Source organism: Trichechus manatus, unplaced genomic scaffold (assembly GCF_000243295.1).
Source record: "Trichechus manatus latirostris isolate Lorelei unplaced genomic scaffold, TriManLat1.0 scaffold00108, whole genome shotgun sequence".
NCBI lineage: Eukaryota > Metazoa > Chordata > Mammalia > Sirenia > Trichechidae > Trichechus > Trichechus manatus.
Window position 1 is genome coordinate 3201591 of NW_004444044.1, and position 25332 is coordinate 3226922.

Here is a 25332-nt window from a genome sequence, read left to right on the forward strand (position 1 = left end):
TTATAAAGGTACATAAAAGTGTTTTTAATTTAACGAGATCATAGATTAAAATAAGCTCAACTTATTATGCATGACTGTTTTAAAATTTTATCAATGTCTCCATCAATAAAGGAAAAGGGAAACGTTCCTTACAAAGTTTTGTATCAAAGCTATGGAAAACTAGATTTTATAGAATAATAGTAGCTCTAAATACAAACCTGATGCCAAAATTTGACATGTGAGGTTTTAATGCAATAATGTGTAATTCCCTACTATCATTTTTATGAAAAAAAAAATTGTAGGTCATTTATCTCTAATTTATATAAAATTAAGAGTTTAAGATTATCAGAAATTACAAAAGTAAAAGCTAATTTAGATAATAAAATATTTATAATCAAAATTTCAAGAGGACAGAATTACAATTTAATATAAGAATGACTGAGAGTCAATATGTGTATACTATGAAACCAAAATAAGTGGTTTTGTTCTGGTTTCATTCTGCTTCTAGCACTCCTTCAACAACCTGTTACAGTTAGGATATATCATAAATGTGGTTATATGAATCCAAGATTATGGATTCAAGATTTAAAATGTTATTTTTAACGCACATTCACAGTATATAATGCAACCTATTAAAAATATTACATTTAAATACCATGCTAAATTTGGTTAATAATGGTCTAATTTTCAATATGGTACTCTGAAACACACACATACATACACACATATATATACATATATCTTTTATATGTCCCAATCACAAAGAACAACTGCCTTTGCATCCTAAAAAATGCGTGTGTGAGTATTGTTAAAGTGTATACACATATACCTCTGCAGATACAGCTGCATTCCGAGACACACTTTCCAGATGTGCAAATGATATATTAATATTCATATGGACTTTGTATTATAATATGTGGGCTATGGTATCAATGATAGCAACTGACAAGTGGGTAATAAAATGTATTTACCCTCATTTGCATAATGATCAATCTCTTGGACCCCTGACGGATTTTTCGTATGTGGTTTGGGCTTTATGAAAACTGACACAGGAGACTCGATAACTTTGCCCTTCGGCTACTATCACTCCTTCTCCTTCTAACTTTCTAATGTGCACCAGCCACACACAGAGTAAGGACACAAACACACAAATATTTCAAAATGAAAAAATATCTAACAATACTGCATAGGACAATGACATGGTAATACAATCAGCATCTGTGCTTGGATACCACTAGTAATCAGACTATGAGTTATTCCCATTACATAGGAGTTACTCCCTTCTCACCCAATCTCCTTCACAGAACAGTTAGATTTCTTTTAAAGAAAGGGAAAAATGGATGCTCAGAAACATGGTGTTTTTAATCTGATATAGCCCTCTGTCTTACCCTAGAGATTGTGTGTTTGTGTGTGTGTGTGTGTAAAAATCACATTATATACAATACAATTTTTACAGAAAGCCTGGCAGCTACAAATAAGAGGTAGAACTACTCAAAACTATGTTTCCTGCTGCAGGAAAAAATTCATTTTTCTTTACAGTAATTAAAAAAAAGTTTAAAAAATTGACAAAAAATAATCTGCAGGTTAGGCCCCATAATTTAAACAACAAAATCTAGGAAGAAAAATATTCTTCAATGTACTCAACAGATAAGTTCATTAAAGGGTTAAAAAAAGTTGCATAGGAAAAGGGACATTCCAGCACTTTGCTACATTGATGGCAATAGTTTCTCTACAGGGAGTAAAGTACCTTTAGTTTTTCTTCTTTTGAAAACTCTAAGATTAGGGCTTACAAGCAAGAGCAAGTTAGAACAGCAGCACTTTTTCCAGTCCTGGAGAGCTCTATAAGCAAGAACAGAGTCTGCCTGCAGGTCAAGTTTGTTTTGCCAGACAGAAAGGCAAGCCAGTAAGCACAGCTCCAAAGCTAAAGTTGTAAGTTCCTTCAATGTTTGAATAAAATGTATCATAAAATCCTTTTAATACTTTTGCCCTCCGCTTAAGAAAGGAAAGGGACAGGGTCTGTGGGTGTCTTGAGTGACACAGAAATTTGGCTGTCAGAGGACATATCTGAAAGTATAACAAAGGAGGACTCTTCAGATGCTGTTTTTAAGGAACGGTGCACTATTGTCTTGATTTTACCTATGCAAAAGAAAAGCAGAGAGAGCACTATATTATTTGGCCAGTGACCAAAAAACAAAACAAAACTTTAAAAAATAAACAAATAACCAAAAGAAAAAAACAAGAACATAAACAACAAAACTGTCAGATTTAAGAAAGACAAACAGGTTACAATGAAGTTTCTGTTCCCTTGCTCCTCCAGAAATAATCATTGTCTTCAGGCTCAAGTTCTATTCTAATTTGAGGCACAACTTTTACTGGAGTTCTAGGAGGACTAGAGAAAAAGAAGGAAAAAAAAAAAGTAAGTAAATCAGATTTCTTTTATCATCTATTAATTGTTTATGCATTACATAGAAGCCAAATGTATCATTCGGTATTCTCTTTACTTATCCCGCCCTTCTATATTAAAAAGAAAAAACAAACTGGTATTTTAAATGCGATAAAAGTATCAATAGAGTTAAGAAATCAAGTAAAAATTTCATAAGACCCCACACGCATATTAAAAAAAAAAAAGAAACGAGAAGAGGGACTATCAGAGGTGAGTTATACTGTCGGAGATTAAAGGTGGGGGGGAACGTATATTGAGACAAAATTTAGAGATTTCACTCTTTTGAAAAGCAAAGAGGACCTGAAATCTCTAGAATCTTATTAAGAGGGAAGGAAACTACGGGAGGAGAGCTGCCAGGAAATGACAGTTACCCCTTAAATCAGAGATGATACTGAAATTCTAAGAGGTAATGTTGATCCTGGGCTTTAACTTAATGACACTGAAAGAGTCCATTACTTCTAAGCATTAAGTAGGTCTCATATAATGCTTTCTACCAGTAAAAGCTGGGACAAGGTTTGGGGATTGGGTAATTTATTTAAGATAAACGTAGAGCGGAAGAACAAGAAGTTCTGCCAATAAACAGCCACTGACTACTTTTCTGTGGGGCAAGTATCCCGCAGAAAAACAAAAAAAACTGGGCTGTCCTTACCTTGGCATACCGAGTGACTGAAGGAAAGGAATTTTATCAGCATGATGTGTGGTGTTCAAGGAATGTTGGTGATCTTTCTCCTGGGGAGAAAAAAAGTTTAAAAATCATATATAGTAGATCTTTGGTAAAGTATAAAATTAGAATAAAAATAAAAATGTTTACAAAAATCAGTCTGTCCTCTCATTGATGCATTTTTCACAAATGGAAAGAATAAGATAGACAAGTTTAGGTAGTTTAAATAAACACTGTATTAAACTAAGAATTTTAAGTAGGATCACTGAGCTTCCTCTACTCTAGGTTTTCTGGGATGGACCATTGTTGTGAGAGGGAAAGAGAGATGAACCATTTTTAGAAGGTGATAGCATTGACTTTAATGCCCAAGGCATTGGTTCTTCTTTCATCTTCAGTATTCACAATTTTTATCCTGCTGTTATTCATGAGAGAAAACAAAAAGAAGATTTTGAGAAAATTTCTACTTCTATCATATTTTGTTCTTTTATGGATTATAAATGATGAATATAATATTAGAAAATATTTCAGTAAAAACAAACATGCTTATTTTGCTTAAGTAAATTTCTAATATATCAATTTCTTTGTATCCTTTTAAAGGATTTTTTGAGAGTATAAAGAATAATTAGCACCACATAATCAATTTGCCATAAACCTTTTCCAGAAGCCTCAAAATCTGGCTGCTGATGGTTTTTTTTTTTTTTAAAGCCACCTTTAAATTGCACTTAGAAGGGCAATATCAGGTTATGATGTCAACAGAAGAAATATATGCTATGCTCCAGTCAGTCTCCTTTTGACATTAATGCTCTAGACATAAAAAAGGAAGCCAGATTATGGTTTAAGGGAGCTTGGATTCAAATAGAAAATCTTAACCAAATCCTATTGATAAGAATGAGCAGAAATTAGCTCTTAAATTAGACACCAAAGATGAGATTGTTATAATATTTTGTTCTTTAAACCCAGTGCGGTGGCAAGCCTCCAAGATGGCTCCCAATGACGTCCACACCTATGGTATTTGTGTCCTTGTGAGATTCCTTTTCACACTGTACCAGGGTTGGTAGATGTTACTAACAGAATATGGCAGAAGTTATGGTATGTTACTTCTGAGATTCGGTCATAAAAAACATTGCAGCTTCTGTCTTGGTTTCCGTCTGCCTCTCCCTCTCTCTCTTTCTCTCTCTCCATTACTAGCTCTGAGGGAAGTCATGTCAGGAGAAGCCTATGGAGACACCCACGTATCAGGAAACAGAATTTCCTGGCAACAGCCTCGTGAGGGAGCTTGGAACCGGATTCCTCAGCTCCAGTGCAGCCTTCAGAGCCTGAAGCCCGAGCCAGTAGCTTGACTGCACCCTCATGAGAGACCCTGAACCAGAACCACCTCAGCTGCTTCTACATTTTTGAGTGTCAAGAACTGTGTGAGAAAATACCTGTTTGTTGTTTTAAGCTGCTAAGTTTTGTGATAATTTGTTATGCAGCAACAGACAACTATTATAACCCATTTTCCCTCATAAATAGCCATTAATTTCAAACTTTTCTTGGTAACCTCTTATTGAAGTTGAAGTGACCGTGTCAAACAGAAATAAAAATGGGCTTCCACCGTCTTTTTTTCCTATAAGAGAGCAGTATACTTTGAAGTTCATCTGGATCTGAGAACTCAAAGTGAATAGTTGCTTGGAGGCGATTGCTACTTGCTACTGGAAAAGCTTAAGATACTCACTAATGTTACAAGAGAAGCTTTCCCCCTTTAAAAGTGGCCTGTTAATTCAATTACAACAGAAAAGATGCCATGTCTCAAACCATTCCACCTTAGCCACAGGCTGTTACCCCAGAAAGAGCAGTGCAGTTACAAAAAGGGTTTTCAAATAGAAGCGGAATGAAGAAATTAAGAAGAAAATGCACATATCTTATAAATTATACCTAAAAAGTTGTGCTAATATTTCATGATTGCCAATTTAATTCAAAATAACAATTATTCCAAATTCTCAATGTTAGCAATTGATTCATTGATCATTGAGAGACTGACTCATGCTGCAATTTCTCTTTTGAGCTGATTTGGTCATTGGTTGAAACCTGAGGAAGACAAACAGTAACAGACAGTGATGCAGTACTATAAGCTGCAATTCTAAATATAAGCAGAAGAAAGAAAAATGAATGAAAAATATGGTTTCAAGTTCAGCAATTGCAAGAAACTTGTGATGACTTGGGTCAAAGAGAAGACTACCAAACACAAACTTAAAAGTAATGGATGAAAGGAAGAAGTTAAGAATGAAGCTCAGGGATTGTAAAAATAAGGTTTTATAATGAAGTATAAATCTTCACATAGAAAAAAAAGAGAAAATAGAGGGAAAATTAATGTAGATGACAGTTCTAAAGCTTTTTCTCAGCAAGTGCAAATCATATTCAAGCAGGCATGCAAAAGGTTAGCTCTACTCACTGTCGGAAGGTTTGCTATCACTTAGGAAAGGTTGCTGTTCCATGATGTCCATTGGAATTTTAATACTTGGAACTTTTTCTGAGTATGGGCAGTCAGACTGTGAAAGAAATGTACAAAAATTTTTAGAATGTTTTTATTATACAACCCCCTACCTCCCTGTACAGATCAAACCCATCATATTACCATTTACATGATACTAAGGAAAAGTCCTAGACATACTCTTTTGTACTTTGCTAACTTTTCAAATTCTATACCATCCCATCATGTCTGTTTTCATCTCTTCTGAGTTAATGGGACTGAGTCAATGAAAACTAGAACTACACCAAGTGGAGATCACCAGAATTTAAAACAACTTTAAAGCTTTCTATAAACTGGATTCCCAATCAATAAACATTTATGGGTTTTTTGTATGTGTGAAGTAAATAATCTCAGTGTGAACAAAGATTAAATCTTCTGTTTTAAAAAGCTTCCAAGAAATTTCCTAAGCTATAATATGGTATTGAGATTCTTGTTTTGTTCATGTTCTTTGATTCTGTCTCCAGGAAAACGATGACCCCAACTTTCTTCCCAAGACAGGTCAGAGATTTTTCTAACATCTGCTATCATGTGACCCTCCATATCACTTGAAACGAATCCTCCCTTCCTTACTCTAATACTCTATCAAACACTATTTTATAGTTAAAGGTTCATTTCAATTTGGTGACACTACAGATATTTGAAAACTTAAGCAAAACATGAGAAAATAAAATTACAAAGAATGCCGCCTATGATGGTCAGACAAATGAGAACCATCATCAGAATAAAAGGGTATAAAAGGGATGGGACTGCTTAAAAAACAGCCCACCTAGTCAAAGTCGTGATAGATTTCCACGGGATTATCACTTTACTTTTGTTTTTCTTTATTTTATTTATGTATTTACAATTCATGATACTGAATCCAAATCTATGTTTGGACTGAAAAGATCCAATTCATTTCTTTACTGAATCCAAATCTACGTTTGGACTGAAAAGATCCAATTCATTTCTTAACCAAAAATATCTAAGAGACTATCTTCATTTGAAAGAAAACATGGGAACTAGGGTTCAAAGAAAATAGAGAAAAAATAAATCTTAACATAAAACCTATTACTCACACTGAAAATTTCTTAATGAGTGAATCTAAAGAGGGTAATGAGACACAACATTTTTTAAGAGGATTAATATACTTAAAATGACAAAAGAAAAAAAAAGGGAAGATGCCACATGCATCTACCTTTATGAGAATGCTAACAGGGAAAGTCCTATTCCAGTATTTCAAACATTTCCCAATATATCATCATTTATAAATGGATAGGTTGGCAGCCTATCAGACAGGTTCGAAAGTGACTGTGAATGGCCCAAAATATCAGAGCTCCATGCTCCTGGATGGCTCTCTGGATCCATAAACCTCCCAACATGAGGCTATCAGGTGAACATCAGAAAAGCCACCTTCCAAATGTAGATGGCCTAAATAATAAGATCAACAAATAGAACTTGCTACATAGATGTACTGGATATACTACCTAAGAAGAAATGTGTAAGTTTGTTTGTTTGTTTTGAGAGTTGTGGGGAGTAGAGAAAGAATAAGAAACAAGTAATGCACATCATTATCTTCAAGAAATCTGGAGTGGGAAATATGGAACTGAAGATGATAAATATTATTAATAAAATGACAGCATTGTTTAAATAAAATATGATTTGTTGAAAATAAAATCTAAAAAATTGGAAGAGATTCCTCAGGAGCTCATTTGATCCAACTATTGGCACTAGGGAACATGAAATTTGAAACATTCCCAAAAGGTGATATTTTATTATTTTTTTTCTTAAAAACCATTAGAGAAGAGAATTCTATAATATTACTTTGTACATTCAAAATGTGTCATGAATTCTAAGTTGAGTGTCTATGTACACACGCTGAGGTACCTGTTTTGAAAATTCAAGATGAAACACTGCTTTAATTATCTTAATATTTTAGGCAACCTTGTTTTTTTTAATCTTGAATGGTCCAGAAATTTATTTCAAATTTTGATTTCTATCCAAATGTGTAGAGGTCATTTTTCTTAACACTGTATTTTTACGCAGATAACATGCATCTTTTACATTTGTTTGACAACTATGCCCTCCCCATGAAGTATTTTTGTAAGTGCTGCTATGCCAATTTTTTTACATGTTGCTGTAAAAAATAATTAGCATAGTGTGTTATGAAAATACTTCATGAGGGGAGGGCATGGTTGGCAAACAAACGTAGAAGGCGCACGCTATTTGTGTGAAAATATGGTACTACATCTTAATCTAGGCAATTTAAACACATTCTTTCTTTTTCTGTCATTATTGGAAAGAGAAAATCTATATACTTGTTCTCACGACAGTCATAAAAGCTCCCTCAGACTTTTTTTCTCTTTGGCTAAACATGCCTTGTATATTTAGCCTTTTCTTATTGGATCAATTCATCCAAAATCTAATTCTGCCTGTTACTTTCCTTCACTGTACTATTTCCATGTTCTTCAAAAAGAATATACTCAGACAGCTTGATCAATTGGAAATAACCAGGCAGGCTTAGATTAGAATTTTGGCTTTGCCACCTATGGCTATGTACACTTAGAAAAATGACACAACATTTCTCAGTCTAAATTTTCTCATCTGAAAAACAGAAGCAAAAATATGTACTTTAAAGAGCTGTTCATGACAATTAAGGATAAGGTATGCATTATCAATATTATCATGTACAGAGTAGACATTTATTAAAAAAGTAACTATACTCTCAGTTTAGAATAGGTGAGAATATGAAAAAAAAAATAATAATTTGTGATAGTGTATTGCTTAAAGTCCAGATTGGATCTTCACATAGAAAATGTCATTTTGGCAGTCCCTTCAAAAGACTACTGGATAAGCCGTTTGTGTGTGTGTTGAGGAAAACAAACACCAGATTTTCTTCTAGCACTGATTACAGACCCCTACTGAAGCATCTGTGTTTCTGTGAAACAGTCTCCTGAAGAAAATAAATGGGCAATAATTTTATTTCTTCACTTAACCACCCAATTGCAGGAGGACCATCTGGACTATGACACTGAACACTACAATTATGTAAGAACCCAAACTCTAAATCCTTTTTCTTTATATTGAAGGGTTACAGAGACGTAATTTCAAATCATGTTAGTCTAAGTACAATAGCATAGAACTTTGGTTGAGGGTCTACTCAAGTAGATACATAGATCATGTGGGTGTGATTACCAACAACTGTCCATATTATGCTTAAAATTACATAAAATTGACAGCTATTCTCTCAAATTTAAAGCCTGGATTATCAATAGCAAACAAATACATTTTATATTATTACTATGCAAATTTCCTTTACTATGAGTGTCTTAATGCTTACGGAAAGACTTCAGAAAATATAAAACACCAAAGAGAGAAAGTCAAGGTCAAGGAAAGGTGAAATGAATAACATGTGACATGGCCAGGTATACACTCTTGGAACTCAGTTCTTCATCTCACACATCTCTCATCAGGGATTTAAAAATATTTTTTTTTCACAGTTTTTTCTTTAAATAACTTTACTTTGGAATTTTAGACAGTTCCTTACATCATCATTGTCACTGTCCAGACTTCCTTTCTTCTTTTTCTTTTTCTTCTCATCCTCCTTCTTTTTCTTGTCCTTTTCTGGAATGACATCATCAAGGAAGCTGAGGTCGTGCTGGGAGAAGTAGTAGTCCATGCCTCTTCTGACAGCTACAAGTGCCAAGATCTGAAAGGATAAACATAAAAAGTATGAAAGAACATACTGTAAGATGAAGTCATTGTGAGTACTGATATTACCACATCAAAGTCAGCAGAAATCTATTTAATATAAGGCTAGAGTGAGTATGACAGAACTCATATGGCTTTTATAGACTTATATTAAGTGAACGATAAACATTTTCTTCAGAGGGAAAGTTGGCTCACAGAAGTCTTAGTTAAAACTCACTTTTGTTCACTGGAAAGTATAATTTCATTCAATTAAAATTTTAATGTAAAAGGATTATTTTTGAAGCCTTTTCCTTCCATGTTAGATTTTTAATACAATATCTAAAATTTAAAGGGAAAGTAGCCTGTATATGATTTCTAATTATTCAAAATTAAAATATTGTTTATGTTGTTGTTGTTCTTAAGTGCCTTCGAGTCAGTTCCAACTCATAGAGACCCCACCTACAAGGGAATCAAACACTGCCCAGTCCTGTGTCATCCTCATGATTATTGTTATGCTTGAGCCCACTGTTGCAGCCGCTGTGTCAATCCATCTTGTTGAGGGTCTTCCTCTTTTTAGTTGACCCTCTACTTTACCAAGCATGATGCCCTTCTTCTCCAGGGAGTCCCCCTGATAACATGTCCAAAGTATGCGAGATGATGTCTCACCATCCTCGCTTCTAAGGAGCATTCTGGCTGTACTTCTTTCAAGACAGATTTGTTCGTTCTTTTGGCAGTCCATGGTATATTCAATATTCTTTGCCAACACCATAATTCAAATGCATCAATTCTTCTTTGGTCTTCCTTATTCATTGCCCAGCTTTCACATACATATGAGGTGATGGAAAACACCATGGCTTGGGTAAGGTGCAGACCGTGTTCCACTGCTATTCATAAGGTTCTCACTGGCTGTTTTATAGAAGGAGAGTGCCAGGTCCTTCTTCCTAGTCTGTCTTAGTCTGGAAGCCCAGCTGAAACCTGTCTACCATGGGTGACCCTGCTGGTATCTGAATACCAGTAGCATACGTTCCAGCATCACAGCACCACTCAAGCCCACCCCACAGTACGACAAACTGACAGACACATGGGAGAAATATTGTACAGATTTTTGAAAATCAAGATAATCTGTACAATACACAGTGCATTAAAACATCTTGAAAGTATTAATAATGAAGTATTCCTTGAGTGTCTGCACAGACCATTTCAATCAGGTGTCCCTGGGTGGCGCAAATGGTTAAGCATTTAACTATTAACAAATTGGTTGGCAGTTCAAACTCACCCGGAAGCACCTTGTAAGAAAGGCCTGGCAATCTGCTTCTGAAAGGTCACAGCCTTGAAAACCCTGTGGAGTGCAGTTCCACTCTGAACACATGCAGTTACACGACTCAGAATCCATTCAATAGCAACTGGTTTGGTTGGTTTTTGTTTTGTTTTCACTTCAATCACTACCATTAATTGCTTACCATGTGCCAGTTGCTGCACTAAATGCTTAGGCAATATTATTCACTCCCTATCACAACCCTGAGAAGTAGATATTATCATCTCCATTTTACAGCTGAGGAAACTGAAGCTTAGAAACATTAAGTATCTTAATCCAAGATCACGGCGCCAGATAAAGGAAAGATACCAACAGTCCCACTAGTCTGCCTCCAAACCCTGTATTCTTAACCTCTGTGTCTTTGATTCTATGAACCGATCTTGAAGAATTATCACTAGATGACATTCCACAAGTCACCGAACCTCTCTAAATTTGGACAAGTTACTGCATCTATTATTTAGACTGATTCTATAGTGCAATGATATTTCAAAAAATAACTAACGTGCATTTGTGTCTACTGTGTGTCAGGCATTGTGCTATTGTTGTGTGCCATTGTGTTGATTCCAACTCAAAGTGACCTTATAGGATAGAGCAGAACTGTCCCATAGGGTTTCTTCGGCTGTTTACAGGAGCAGACTGCCACACATTTCTCCTGCAGAGTAGCTAGTGGGAGCCAACTGCAGATATTTCGGATAGCAGCTGAGTGCTTAACCACTGTGCCATCAGGGTTCTTTGGCACTGTGCTTGTTTTTGTTGTTAAGTGCTGTCAAATCAGTTCCAACTCATAAGACTCTATGTGCAGCAGAATGAAAAACTGCCTGGTCCTGCATCATTCCCAAAATTGTAGCTATGTTTGATCCCATTGTTAAAGCCACTGTGTCAATCCATCTCATGGAACGTCTTCTTTTTAGCTGACCCTCTACCTTACCAAGCATGAAGTCCTTCCCCAGAGATCGGTCCCTCCTGATAACATGTCCAAAGTACGTGAGATGAAGTCTTGTCTTCCTTGCTTCTAAGGAGCACTTTGGCTGTACTTCTTCCAAGACAGACTTGTTCGTTCTTCTGGCAGTCCATGATATATTCAATATTCTTTGCCAACACCAGAATTCAAAAGCATCAATTCTTGTTCAGTCTTCTTTATTCATTGTCCAGTTTTCACATGTATATTAGGTGACTGAAAATATGGCTTGGGTCATGTGCACTTTAGTCCTCAAAATGACATCTTTGCTTGTCAACCATTTAATGAGGTCTTTTGCAGCAGATTTTCCCAGGGCAACATGTTGTCTGATTTCTAGACTTCTGCTTCCATGGATGTTGATTGTGGATTCAAGTAAAATGAAATCCTTGACAATTTCAATATTTTCTCCATTTATCATGATGTTGCTTATTGGTTCAGTTGGAAGGATTTGTGTTTTCTTTATGTTGAGGTATGTTCCATACTGATCTTCATCAGTAAGCGCTTCAAGTCCTCTTGGCTTTCAGCAAGCGAGGTTGTGTCATCTGCATATCACAGGGTAGTAATGAGTCTTTCATCTATCCTGATGCTGCGTTCCTCTTTGTATAATCCAGCTTCTTGGATTATTTGCTCAGCATACAGATTGAATAAGTATGGTGAAAGGATACAATCCTGACACACACCTTTCCTGACTTTAAACCACACAGTATTCCATTGTTCTGTTCACGACTGCATCTTGGTCCATGTACAGGTTCCACATACGCACAATTAAGTGTTCTGGAATTTCTATTCTTTGCAATGCTATCCATAATTTGTTACAATCCACACTGTCGAATGCCTCTGTATAGTCAATAAAACATAGGCAAACATCTTTCTGGTATTCTCTGCTTTCAGCCAAGATCCATCTGACATCAGCAATGATATCCCTAGTTCTATATCCTCTTCTGAATCCTACTCGAATTTCTAGCAGTTCCCTGTTGATGTACTGCTGCAACTGTTTTTGAATTATTTTCAGGAAAATTTTACTTGCATGTGATATTAATGACATTGTTCAATAATTTCTGTATTCTGTTGGATCATCTTTCTTTGGAATGGGCACAAATATGGATCTCTTTCAGTCGGTTGGCCAGATAGCTGTCTTCTAAATTTCTTGGCATAGGCAAGTGAGCACCTTAGGCGCTGCATCCGTTTGCTTAAACATCTCAATTGGTATTCCGTCAATTCATGGAGCCTTATTTTTTGCCAATGCCTTCAGTGCAGCCTGGGCTTCTTCCTTCAATATCACTGATTCTTGATCATATGCTACTTCCTGAAATGACTGAAGGTCAACCAATTCTTTTTGGTACAGTGACTCTGTGTACTCCTTCCATCTTCTTTTGATGTTTCCTACATCGTTCAATATTTTCCCCATAGAATCCTTCAATGTTACAACTCGAGACTTGAATTTTTTCTTCAGTTCTTTCAGTTTGAGGAATGCTAAGTGTGTTCTTTCCTTTTGGTTTTCTAACTCAAGGTCTTTTAACATTTCATTATAATATTTTGTCTTCTGGAGCAACCCTTTGAAATCTTCTGTTCAGCTCTTTTACTTCATCTTTCTTCCACTCACTTTAGCTACTCTAAGTTCAAGAGCAAGTTTCAGAGTCTTCTGATATCCATTTTGGTTTTTTCTTTCTTTTCTGTCTTTTTAATGACCTTTTGCTTTCTTCATGTATGATGTCCTTGATGTCATCCCAAAACTTGTCTGGCCTACAGTCACAAATGTTCAATGCATCAAATCTGTTCTTGAAGTGATCTCTAAATACAGGTGATATACACTCAAGGTGGTATGTTGGCTCTTGTGGGCTTATTTTAATTTTTTTCAGCTTCAACTTAAATTTGCATATGAGCAATTGATGGTCTGTTCAGCAGTCAGCCCCTGGCCTTGTTCTAACTTATGATATTGAACTTTTACATCGTCCCTTTCCACAGATGTAGTCAATTTGATTCCGGTGTTTTCCATCTTGTGAAGTTCACGTATATAGTCACTGTTTACGTTGCTGAAAAAACGTATTTGCAATGATTAAGTCAATGAGCTTGCAAAATTCTATCCTGCAATCTCTGTGTCATTTCTATTCACCAAGCACCAAGGCCATATTTTCCAACTACTGATCCTTCTTTGTTTCCAACTTTTGCATTCCAATCACCAGTAATTATCAATGCATCTTGATTGCATGTTTAATCAACTTCAAACTGCAGAAGTTGGTAAAAATTTCAATTTCTTCATCTTTGTCATAAGTGGTTGGTGCCTAAATTTGAATAATAGATACATTAACTGGTCTTCCTTGTTGGTGTATGGGTATTATCACTGATAGCACTGTACTTAGGATATATCCAGAAATGTTCTTTTGATGATAAGTACAACACCATTCTTTTTCAATAGGAGACCATATGATTGTCTCATTCAAAACAACCAATACCAGTCCATTTCAGTTCACTAATGCTTAGGATATTGACCTTTATGTGTTCCACTTCATTTTTGATGACTTCCAATTTTCCTAGATTCGTACTTCATACATTCCACATTTCGATTATTAATACATGTTTGCAGCTGTTTCTTCTCATTTTGAGTCAAGCCACATCAGCAAATGAAAGTCTTGAAAGCTTGAGTCCATCCACATCATTAAGGTTGACTCTACTTTGAGGAAGTAGCTCTTCCCCAGTCATATTTGACTGCCTTCCAACCTGAGGGGCTCATCTTCTGCACTATAACAGACAATGCTTTCACTGGCAGAATTTTTTCAGAAATAGACCGCCAGGTCCTTCTTCCTAGTCTGTCTTATTCTGGCATTGTGCTAGACATCTTATATTCATGATCGATGAGTCTCAGAACAACAATCACAATGCCATTCCCATTAAATGATGAGGAAATGGCAGCTCAGGGAGGCTCACTGATCGGCATGAACCACAGGTAGAAACTGAACTCAGAAGAATCTGACTCGAAGGTACTACCTAGACTACCACAGACATGGGAACTTTATATTACAAATGATCATAGTGGGTCAGGTCAAGGTGGGAAAAATTGGAACCGCAATTAAAGATACGTGTGCCTTCAATATCACAATAAGCATATGATATCTGTATGACTTCATAGGTAGGTTCAATTAAAGTGATCCCTACCATGACTGGAAAAATGATAGCAGCCACAGTAGACTTGAGGATCCAGAGCAGCACCAGACACAACACCTGCAGGAAAGTGAACAGGTGGACTCTGCGCAGGGGAACATGACGTAGGTAGATAAAGTCAGGCTGATGCTTCAGGGGCATCAAAAGCAGCTTCAGACGATCCATGAACTACGAAGGGAAGGGGAAGAGAGTATAAGCGCATTACTCCTGGACCTGGTACACACTCACTTCCACTAAACCTAATTAACCACTAGTGATTTATACTCTATAATTGAGGCAAGCAGAGTCCTTTTCAGGGGACAAAACACTGGTCAGAGAATGCAGAAATTTAATCTAGCAGTCATTGTGAGACATAGGACAAGTCTTCTAACTTTTGTTATTACTTCACAAGGATGTTATGCAGACAAAGGAGATAAAGTAGCCATCAAAGAAATAAGTAATAAGACAAAATATAAATTCTAAATGTTCATCTCTTAGTTTTTATTTTTATTATCTGAGTCTCAGGAGAGAGGCTCTTGTGCCAATTTTAGTAATGACACACTGAATGAAGCCCTCTAACTCATGCATTTTACTGTCTCAGTTGTCTTATCTGAAAGAGGAGATGATCCTATACATCAGAAACATTTCAGGGACATTTCAAGGATATAAAAGAAACACCCAACTTGAAAATGGGAATACACTGATATTTTCATGCACTTCACCTTATTTATCTATGACATAACTACTAAATTCAACAATGTATTAGCATTTCTCTTCAGTGAAAAGTCGTGAATGTTACAGTGAGTTGCAGAGTGTAAACAACTATATATTTAAATCCAGAGAGACTACCACAATGTCATGTAAAGATAAGCATTAACATGACTGTCGAGCACCTATGTGCCAAGCACTGTGCTTCAAAGAATAACTACTGAGTTGCACTGATGATGATGAAGCAGATGATAATTAAGAACCTATCATAGGGTCTTTCAGATGGCAGAGGCTCAGTAAATAGCTGTTGAATTGAATAATTATGTTATAAGGCAGGAATCTATTAGGAACTTTGAGATAATGTCTCTCTTTCCAGAAGGACTGAAGAAGTATAAAAGTGAACTAGACTATCATAGACAATCTTCTCTGGAGGGACTGTCCTATCTAAAGTGTTTTCTTTCTTCCTCCAGTGCTATTTTTAACCCTTTCAAGACCTTATTATTTTCTGCTTTGAATGTTTGTTGATACCATGTGTTTTCATTAATGGAAGCATGCTGAACCACTGAGTGTGCCTGAATTTTTGGTAGGTAGTATGGAATTCTTTCTTGCCCCCTTTCAGAAGCCTACCCTCAGGAGTCAGTGGGACAATACATTGTCCTACAATTTGAACCCAAAAAATCAGAGTTCCACCGGAGTCCACCGGGAAATATGTGTTCCCACATGAAAACTTTCTATTTTCCTACCAAAAATGTACACACCTCATACAATACCCTGTAGAAACAGTACTTTGCAGCTGCACACACCCATTTTTTCGGTTTCAAACAGTCATAAAGGCACCTGTCTTGAGGCAACATGCATTGCCAGTGGTTAAGCGGCTTCCCAATTAAAAAAAAACACAGAAAAAGCGGGTGGGCAACTGTTTATCTCACAGATTGTGCAAGGGTTAACCGGTGGGGGCCTTCCCATTTATAAAGACTGGGTTACAAATTTTCTCGCTAATCAAATCTTGTCAAAATGATCTAAAAGAGGGAGAATCAAGAGAAAGGTAGGAAAAAAGAAGAAGCAATAGGGGCAACGGCACTGCAGAATTTAAGAAATTCACTAGCTGTTCCTTTGGCAATGTTTTTTTCCCCATCATTATGAAATGGTTAATTTTTTTTCTTCTATTTAATTTAGTAAACACATACGGAGCACTAACCATTGATAAGGCACGCTGAACACGTACAATCAAACTTCTTATCTAGACAGACTTATTAAGGCCAAACAACAAGAAGAACTATTACCTTGAGTGTCATTTTTGTTTTATATTTTTCCATTTATGGAATATTTTTTCTATTTACGGAATAATAATGAATATTTACAATACCAGGTAAAAAGAAAATATTTTTTCCCCAAATTTATACTCCCCAAAAGTTTCATGGGCACAGATAAACCCACATTCACATTCTTTTAACCCAAAATATGAAGAATCGGCTTGTATATTGTAACAAAGATCCAAATGATGAAGAACTCTACTAAATGGACCTAAACAGGGAAAAATAAAATAGCCTTTTCTCTTTTGGTGGGTCTGGCCACTTGCTGAGCTCCATCTAACTCTAAAACCAAATTAATTTAAATTCAATAAATGAAAGCAAGGATTATTTTTAAGGGGTTCAAATAAATTCTTACAATATTCACAGAACATGCAGTCTTTTCCTATTAAAACATTACTAAGTGCTAAATAAGGCTACAATTAACAAGGTGCCAGAAAGCAGCAGAAGTACTTCTCATTTCCTGGTGCCAATTAAATTAAACCTCAGTTAAAAAAAAAACCCTTACAAAGTTTTCCCTAATGATTTTTAAAAGGGGAGTCAGTTTCAAAATGAATAGCTAAAACTTTCGACAAAAACAACACATAAAGCACACTGACTTTATTCTTATATTGGTGCAAAACTTTCAATCATTGATCAAAGCCATGTGAGAAGCAAATCAAATAAGAATAGCCTATTCTCAGTGTAGGGTTATGGCAAATGGATAAATGGTATCTTAAAGAGCACACTGAAAGGGTTAGATTTCTTTCTTGAGCCAAAAGAAAAAAGAAAATCCTATATTTCTCACTTTCCTGGTCAAACAACCTTTAACAGCCTATCTCAAGACTTTGTATGTATGATAACAGGCTAACTTTGTTGATTATATCAAAAATGAAAAGCTAGTAAATGGTGGAGAACGTAGAAAATAAATATATTTTAAAAATCAGTAGCTGATTATTAGCATTTTTCTTCAAAGATCAATTACTGGACTATTCCTACTTCTAGAAGAATACTACTATACTTAGAATGCTAGGAAAAACTCACCTGCACACCATTAAGAGATGCAACCCCCATATACAGGAACACACCATAGAGTACAGGCATGGGAATAAACTAGGAAGGGAAAAAAGGGAAAAAAAAATTAGAAAAAACTGGAAAAAAAAAAAAAACCCAGCCAACAATAACAGTAATGAGGATTAGCTTAAATAAAGGCTAAATCTGGAGCTAAAAGATAGCATATAAATATCAGGGAAAAAAAAAAAAAACACCCATTGCTGTTGAGTGGATTCCAACTCATAACGATCCTATAGGACAGAGCAGACCTGCCCCACAGAATTTCCAAGGAGCAGCTGGTGGATTCGAACTGCCAACCTTTAGGTTAGCAGCTGAGCTCTTTACCACTGCACCACCAGAGCCCCTTTTAACAATAAGCACACATGAATTTTATATATATTTTTTAATTAATGGGGGAGAAAAGGTTGTTTCCCTCTCGCCTTAAAAGGAAAGGCTATGTAAACCAGATGCTTGCACGGACTGTGAGGTGGAGGTAGAGGGCTGTCTCATTCTTGAGACCAAGGTACTTTTCACAATAGTCTTGATTTTTTCCTTAACAATCTTCATCAAATGGTCTGTCAGCTTGGTATATAAAAGCCTCTTTCAATAAAATAAACATCAAACAACTGCCCCCTTTCTTCCTCTCAGTAATATTAAGAGGACTAAGACAGCACAGCTTGAAAGGACCCCTGAACATCTGAAAGCAATTAATTACATACATAGATTAATACAGATCTTTTAAAATTGAATTAATACATATTAATGCATTAATTTACAAAAAGTCTTTACATTACTACAAAATGCTTTAATGATGAGTAATTACAATGTGATGTTTGCAAATTTTCCTTGATTTGTCAAATGTCCCTGGTACTGAAGAAGCTAAGCAAATCAAGAAGGATTATGTTTCTGGGAAGTCTTCTATCTGGACAACAAAACGTACTCAATGTTGCTTACTGAAGAGAATTTCAAATAATTTCAGGAGTTTTCAAAGCTAAAATACTAAAATCACAAGTCAAGAAGTCAAATCTTAACAAATTCACCTAAAGGAATTGTAGCCAGAAAATACAGTATGGCTTTAATGTAATTTTAAAAGTGTTACCATTTGTATTAACTGAAGCACAATTCCTATCAGCCCCTCCTTGTGATTCTCTAAAAAATTTCTGTATCTGAGACATTTGGCCACAACTGTAGAACTGGACATTCCACAATGTGCCATGACTGATTCTACTTGTACTTGGTTAGGTATAAAAATGGTTAAATTTATAAGGAATAAAGAGGGTTATTTATATAAAACTCCAAATGTTTCTTCTAATAAAGGTTAACAATTTTAATGTAGCTAACTTGATCTTGAACTCTGGAAAAAATAAATTACGTAGAATGTTTAAGAGGGTGGGAGGAATGGTACTGGTGGTGGGGAAGCATTTGTGCTGTAATACCCAACAATCACCACAAAGAGGTGAACACATCACGTTCTGGGCACTTGAGTTCTGACACATGCTTTTATTTCCTTTAGGCTGTGCATGTTTTCATTCTTTACAATGCCTCTATCAATGTACCAAAAAACAAAAATAACAAAAGAACATTTAAAAGCTTTGATTCATTTTTTCAACATTTGCAGGCAAGGGCACTTCAATTTTTCCTCTATATATGATGACATCTTTACTGTCAGTTCATTTCTAATTCTTTGGAAGGAAAGAAAGGTGGAAGGGGAAAAGAGAAGCATAGGTTACGGAAACTAGTTAGAATTCTTGCAGTAGTTACTTTTCAATCTGACTAAAGCATTTTTCTAACTTGAAGTAATCACAGAGATAATTCCCAGCCACATTCTCACCCCTCACCTAAGCTTAGTTAAATCTTTTCTCTAATATGATCCTAACACAAAAGTAAAGATGAACTGTGCCTTGTTGCCTAGGTCCGTTCTTTCTGGACTTATGATTACAGATATCACAAAATCTACCACAAAATAAAACCATGAAGTATCATTAACCCAGAGTGGCATGGGCTGTGGCAGGGGATATAGCTGTAGATAGGAAGACATGGTTTCTTTAAAAAAAAAAAAAATCCCCTTTGGTTTAAAATAAATAGTGCATACAAGGAAGGCTAGTAACTTATTTTTTGGCCAATTTCAATGTGATAAAAGTATCTCATGAAATTCGCCACCTTCTTTACAATAGTGCAGCATCTCAATAAAAACTTTCTAGCTTGGAAATCTTGGTGAAACTTGACAGAACTACTGGGTTAGAGGAATTGTTTTTTTGGTTGTATTTGGTTTATGATTCATATCATAAGGTCAATTCTTCAATATCCATTATGACTGCAATAGAAATTTCTGAAAGGAAGGTAAATAAGAATGTGTTTAAAAAAATGTGACCCCTTTTTAAGTTAGACTGGTATAATATATACAGTAATAGTTAGAAATTTTTGAAAAGCAAGATAGGAAAAATTAAGACATAAAAATCAAATTTATAAGCACATCAAGAATTGCCAAATGATTAAAATTATGCAAAGAAAATTATAAAAATAACCAGTCATACCCAGAAAGCCAAAAAGCATAAATATTGCAATGCATTTAGCATTTAGTAAGTATTAAAAGTGATAAAAGTAAGTAAGTAATTCTACAACCAGACAGAATAATGAAATTGAGATGAAGTCAAAGTAAAATTTAACATATTCAGACCATGTCACCAAATTTTTCAAATTCTGGTGAATGTAGTTTCACTTTTTCACTTATTATTCCTTTTGATTTGCTGATGGTATTAGATGCTTCCATTAGGAAAGCATGTGAAAGGGTAAATTTAATCAACAGGGTAGATTGTAGAGTCAACAGCACAGAATTTAGTACAGGTGTGAGACCTCCCAGCTGAATAGTGGACTCTGTGTGTGTGTGTGTGTGTGTGTGTGTGTGCGTGTGTGCGTGTGCGTGTGTGTGTGTGTGCATACACAGAACCCAGAATGCATCCTGATTAAGAGCATGGGCACAGGCGTCACAAAGACCTGGCTTCAAATTCTGGCTTCGCCAGTTGTGTAACTCTCAGCAAGTTATTTACTTCTCTGAGCTTTAGTATTCTCATCCATAAAATGGTTATAATAAAGATTAAATAACACAAAACATCTAGTTTAGGGCCTGACTTATAATAGGTGCTGGATAAATGACAAATGTGGTGTTGATGTCATCATCATCCCTAGGACATTCACTGGCAAGTCGAGAAACGTACAACTCCTGAATACAATTCTCTTTGGTTCTCCCATGGTGGGTGTGGAGAGTGGCAGGGGTATTGGCCGGAAGGATGCTTAGGAAGGTCAGACTCAAAGCCCTGATTTTATTTAATCTCTATTATATTGCCCTTCAGTTAAAACAACTATATTTAGAAATATGTCATTAAAATAATATCCTAATGATCGATAAGTACATTTTTTTCTTGCCTATGGTACCAAAACCTGTTGTCGTCAAACCGATTCCAACTCACAGCGACCCTATAGGACAGAGTAGAACTTCCCCATAGAATTTTCAAGGAGCGGTTGGCGGATTCAAACTGCCAACCTTTTGATTAGCAGCTGAGCTCTTAACCGCTATGTCACCAAGGCTACGGTACAGTTACATTAATGCGGCTGTTCTTTTGGAAGCTGCTAACTTGCAGTTTGGTCCCCAGACCTTCAAGAAACTACAGAGTGCGGTATGATGAGGGGTTTATGAAAATGCCTTATTTCTCTCCACATAAGAGAGAACTTCATCTCATGGGAAATGAAAGAGACTGAGTTCTTTAAGGGCAAGTAGTGTTCTACTCAAACCACAATAGCTATGAGATCAGGCTTTGGAGCTAGAAATACCTGAGCTCAAATCTTGTCTCTACCATTGAAGAACTTTGTGACCTGGCAAGTTATTCATAGTTTTTGTCACCTGCAAAGTGGAGATAATTACCAGTACTTTTTTCATAGGTGTTGTTGAGACTAAAAAATCTGTGCAGAATCCTTAGTCCAGTGCCAAGCTTAATAAATGGTAGCTACTATTACAATCAGAGGAGCCCTGGTGGTACAGTGGTTAAGCACTTGGTTGCTAACCAAAAGGTCAGCAGTTTAAACCCACCAGCCGTTCCGCAGGAGAAAGATGTGGTAGTCGCTTCCATAAAGATTTACAGCTTTGGAAACCCTATGGGAAGTTCTTCTCTGTCCTGTTGGGTCGCTATGAGTCAGAATCGACTCAACAGCAATGGGATTACAATCATGATCATCACCATTATCGTTACCATCATTTCTCTCTGTATTCCTGTTAGTGAGCAGAGTGTCTGGAAGACTGTAGGAGTTCAAAAAACGTTTGCCAAACACAAATTAAACGCTATTCTCTACATTTTAGAATACTAAACAAATCTTAAAGATAAGTTTTGGCCACTCCTCATGTTAAACATAAGCTAATTCAAGCAAAGGTAACAGAAGTAGAAGTGAACTTCACTTGGTCTTCATTTCTTTAGGTTTGCCGGAAGAAGGGAAAGACTAAGCACAAGGAACTGCCTCTCATCTTTCACCTGCTTTTTAGTCTCCTCTTTTACCTGCTTTTTAGTCTCCTCTATTCCTTCTCCCAATTCATACAGAGCACTAGCTTAACAGGCATTATTTCCATAGCAAAAACACAGTCTAAGCTATTTAACCAGCCTGGGAAGTCAGTTATGCTTGCTTTCAACAATTCTTAACTGAATCAGCAGTTAGATGCAGTGCTTTGAGGCAAGTATGACTGTGGCTAGCTAAGGTAAAGAGGTATCCCTGAGAATTTAGAGCTAGAACACTATAATTCCTTACGTTCTTCCACATAAAAAGATTTCAGCAAAGAGATCAAAACAGAGGTCACTAACTTCAGGTTCAAAGTAAGCTTGCATAAGTGGGCATGGGGAACAACTACCTACAGTGCTTAATGCGTGGAAGAAATTACTAAGAATCATCTGAGGCCACTAACTTGTAAAGGATTCAGGGGGTCGGGCAGGAAAAGTGTTGAGACATTTCATTTTAAAAAGTAAAAGTCACACATTTCTCTTGATCCATTCATTTGATCTCCTTTCAAAGGCAGACTCTTAAGAAAAAACACTCTCTGAAGTTGTCACCAGCTTCTTTAAATAATGCATAGTCACATCGTAGAGGGGAAAAAAGTTTTCCTTCTCCAATGTGACCCCTGGCACCACTTTCTGTGTGAATTTTGAGGTTAATTGTTAATCTTGCCTTTGACTTAGTCATAACTTAGGTTTTAGTTATACTGTACCCTTAATGTCTGCTCTCTCCTGTATTGACTTTTCAAATGAGCTAACAACAGTTATGTGCTGAGTGCCCTAAACTTCAATGGTAAGAAGGGCAACTGTGCATGATCTGAAATTAGCTGACTTTATCAGAAGATGTGATTCCTAAAGATTAACTCTACTTACTGAAGTAAGGAATCGGAATAGTTTTTAAATCTAGGTTTTCCACAATACGTTGGAAACTATATTAACAAAACAATTTCATTTCCTACATTTTGGGCAAACAAAAATGTTTGCTGGACTGCCTTTTTCACTAACATTTACAATGTCTCTTTGGGTTGACCCAAAGTTGCCAAGTGGAAATAACCACAAATATGGACACTAGCAGCTGACTGACCCAAAGCATGAATTACTTAACGAATGTCAAAGGAAAAGCAAGCCCATGCTTATTGATCCTTAAATCTCTCTCCTTTCTCTATATTCTAATCTACTGTATCTACTAAAGTGCTTTGCGTATAAAGGGTGAAGGGAATCATTGTAAAGAACAAAAAGGCTTTCAGCTTTACCTCCTCTGCAACCATATTTGGGTGCAGGGTGAGAAAATAGTTAGGAAGAGGCGTTGTTGAAAATGTGAGTCTTGCATCTCTTCCTAAAAATAGCAATTTATACAGTATCTGTTCTCTGTGTCCCTCTGGAGTCATACATGATTATTCAGCTGACAGATTCTCCAGGATTAAAGCCAATTTGCTGTAACTAAAAAAATAAAGAACTTTTAAAAACATCTGACTTTTCTGAATTCAGATTTTACATTGTACTAATGAAAAAAAATCTATTAGGAAAAATGGGTGGGGGTAATGAGTAAATTTGAACTGATGGAAAGACTTCTGTCCATTTATACCTCATGAGTGGATAAGCACTAGGAGACCCCATAAAAGAAACTTTTCAGTTGGGCCATGCTAACCCACCTTTAGGGAACCCAGAGCCTCCTACATCATGGGGTTATAACAGTCTCCAATGAAGTCTCTCATAGTTCTCTCTCCAGTTGAGGTCAAGCTGCCTATGTGGTAAAGCTCCAACTGGTACTTTTCCAGCAGCTTATGTACTGGTATCTCTGGGGTGACCAAGGAACACAAAACATTTTGGAAGTGGATCCTGTGCTGAAAAACTCACTAAAATTTCAGACCTACTACACAATTTGTTTTGCGCTGGCAAAAGTGGTGACAGACTTCCCTCTGTCCTAGTAAAGTGTAAGATCTGTATTCCTTTAAGGTCCTCTGAAAAGACTAGAGGTTCGCATCTACCCAGAACCACCAAGGAAGAAAGCCCTGGTGATCTATTTCTGAAATATCAGCCACTGAAAATCCGACAGACCACGGTTCTACCCTGATACACATGGGGTTACCATGAGTGAGAGCTGACTTGACAGCAACTGGTGGTGGTGGTAACCAGGGAGTCCCTGGGTAATGCAAATGGTTAATGAGCTCAGCTGTTAACCAAAAGGTTGGAGGTTCGAGCTCACCCAGAGGCAATCAGAATAAAACGCTGGTAATCTACTTCCAAGAAATCAGCCACTGAAAACCCAGTGGAACACAGTTTTATCCTGACATACACTGAGTTGCCAAAGTCGGAATTGACTTGAGGGCAACTTTTTTTTTGTTTTTGCTTTGTAAACAGAAACAACTGTGTAAGGTTGTTTTTAATCTTAAGGTGTTTAAACAATGTTTTAAGGTTATTTTTAATCTTACTTCACCATGTGTCACATAAGATACATATTCCTCCATGATTCCAGTCAGAAAGTAGACCAATTAATTGACATTGTGGAAACCAAGGACAGAAGAAGAAGAATTCAGTCTTTTAACTGTTAATCAATTATTCTGTGCATAATGTATGCATTGGTCTAAATACCCTGAAGGCAAAATTACTCTTAGCTGTAAATTAAGGAATTACAGTGGCACTTTCCTCAAATTCATCTGATTGGCAATTGAAATGTAAATGTGCTTATATAAGAGAAATAGAGGACTTTTGCATTTTACTATTTGTGCTTCTGTATTATTTGAACTTTGATCTGTATGAGAATGTATTGCTCCATTACCTGTATAATTAAATAAAAATTAATTTAAATAAAACATTTTTAAAATTAAAACCTTAAAAATTAAAATTGTTTACAAATAAAAATTTTCAGGAAAAATCTGGAAGGATATTGTTAACAGTGGTTGTTTATGACTCTTAGATCTATAGGTGATTTTTGTGCTTTCTACTGTGGTACAACGTATAGATACAAATTATCAGTAATTGATATTGTTCATACAATAGAAAAAGAATAGAACGCTTGCATCACAAAAGAGAACTGGAAATTTCATGCACAGGTGATACTAACTCCCTTATTTAGGTCTA

At 36.1% G+C, this 25332-nt stretch overlaps 1 protein-coding gene across 3 annotated transcripts in view; it reads right to left on the reverse strand.

Annotated features, from left to right (window-relative positions):
* Window positions 1-418: 418 nt before the first annotated feature.
* Window positions 419-25332, reverse strand: part of SLC4A4 (solute carrier family 4 member 4) — a 410477-nt gene continuing 385563 nt past the window's right edge. Inside the window, exons 21-26 of one of the 3 annotated variants that reach the window (XM_004383322.1) lie at window positions 17711-17779; window positions 14685-14858; window positions 9116-9277; window positions 5515-5611; window positions 3072-3151; window positions 419-2368 (exon numbers count right to left, since the gene is read on the reverse strand). In XM_004383322.1, coding sequence (XP_004383379.1) covers window positions 3108-3151; window positions 5515-5611; window positions 9116-9277; window positions 14685-14858; window positions 17711-17779 — 546 coding nt within the window. In that variant the 3' untranslated portion in view covers window positions 419-2368; window positions 3072-3107. The remainder of the gene's footprint in view (window positions 2369-3071; window positions 3152-5514; window positions 5612-9115; window positions 9278-14684; window positions 14859-17710; window positions 17780-25332) is intronic. The other 2 variants (XM_004383323.2, XM_004383321.1) reach the window with 2 other exon arrangements.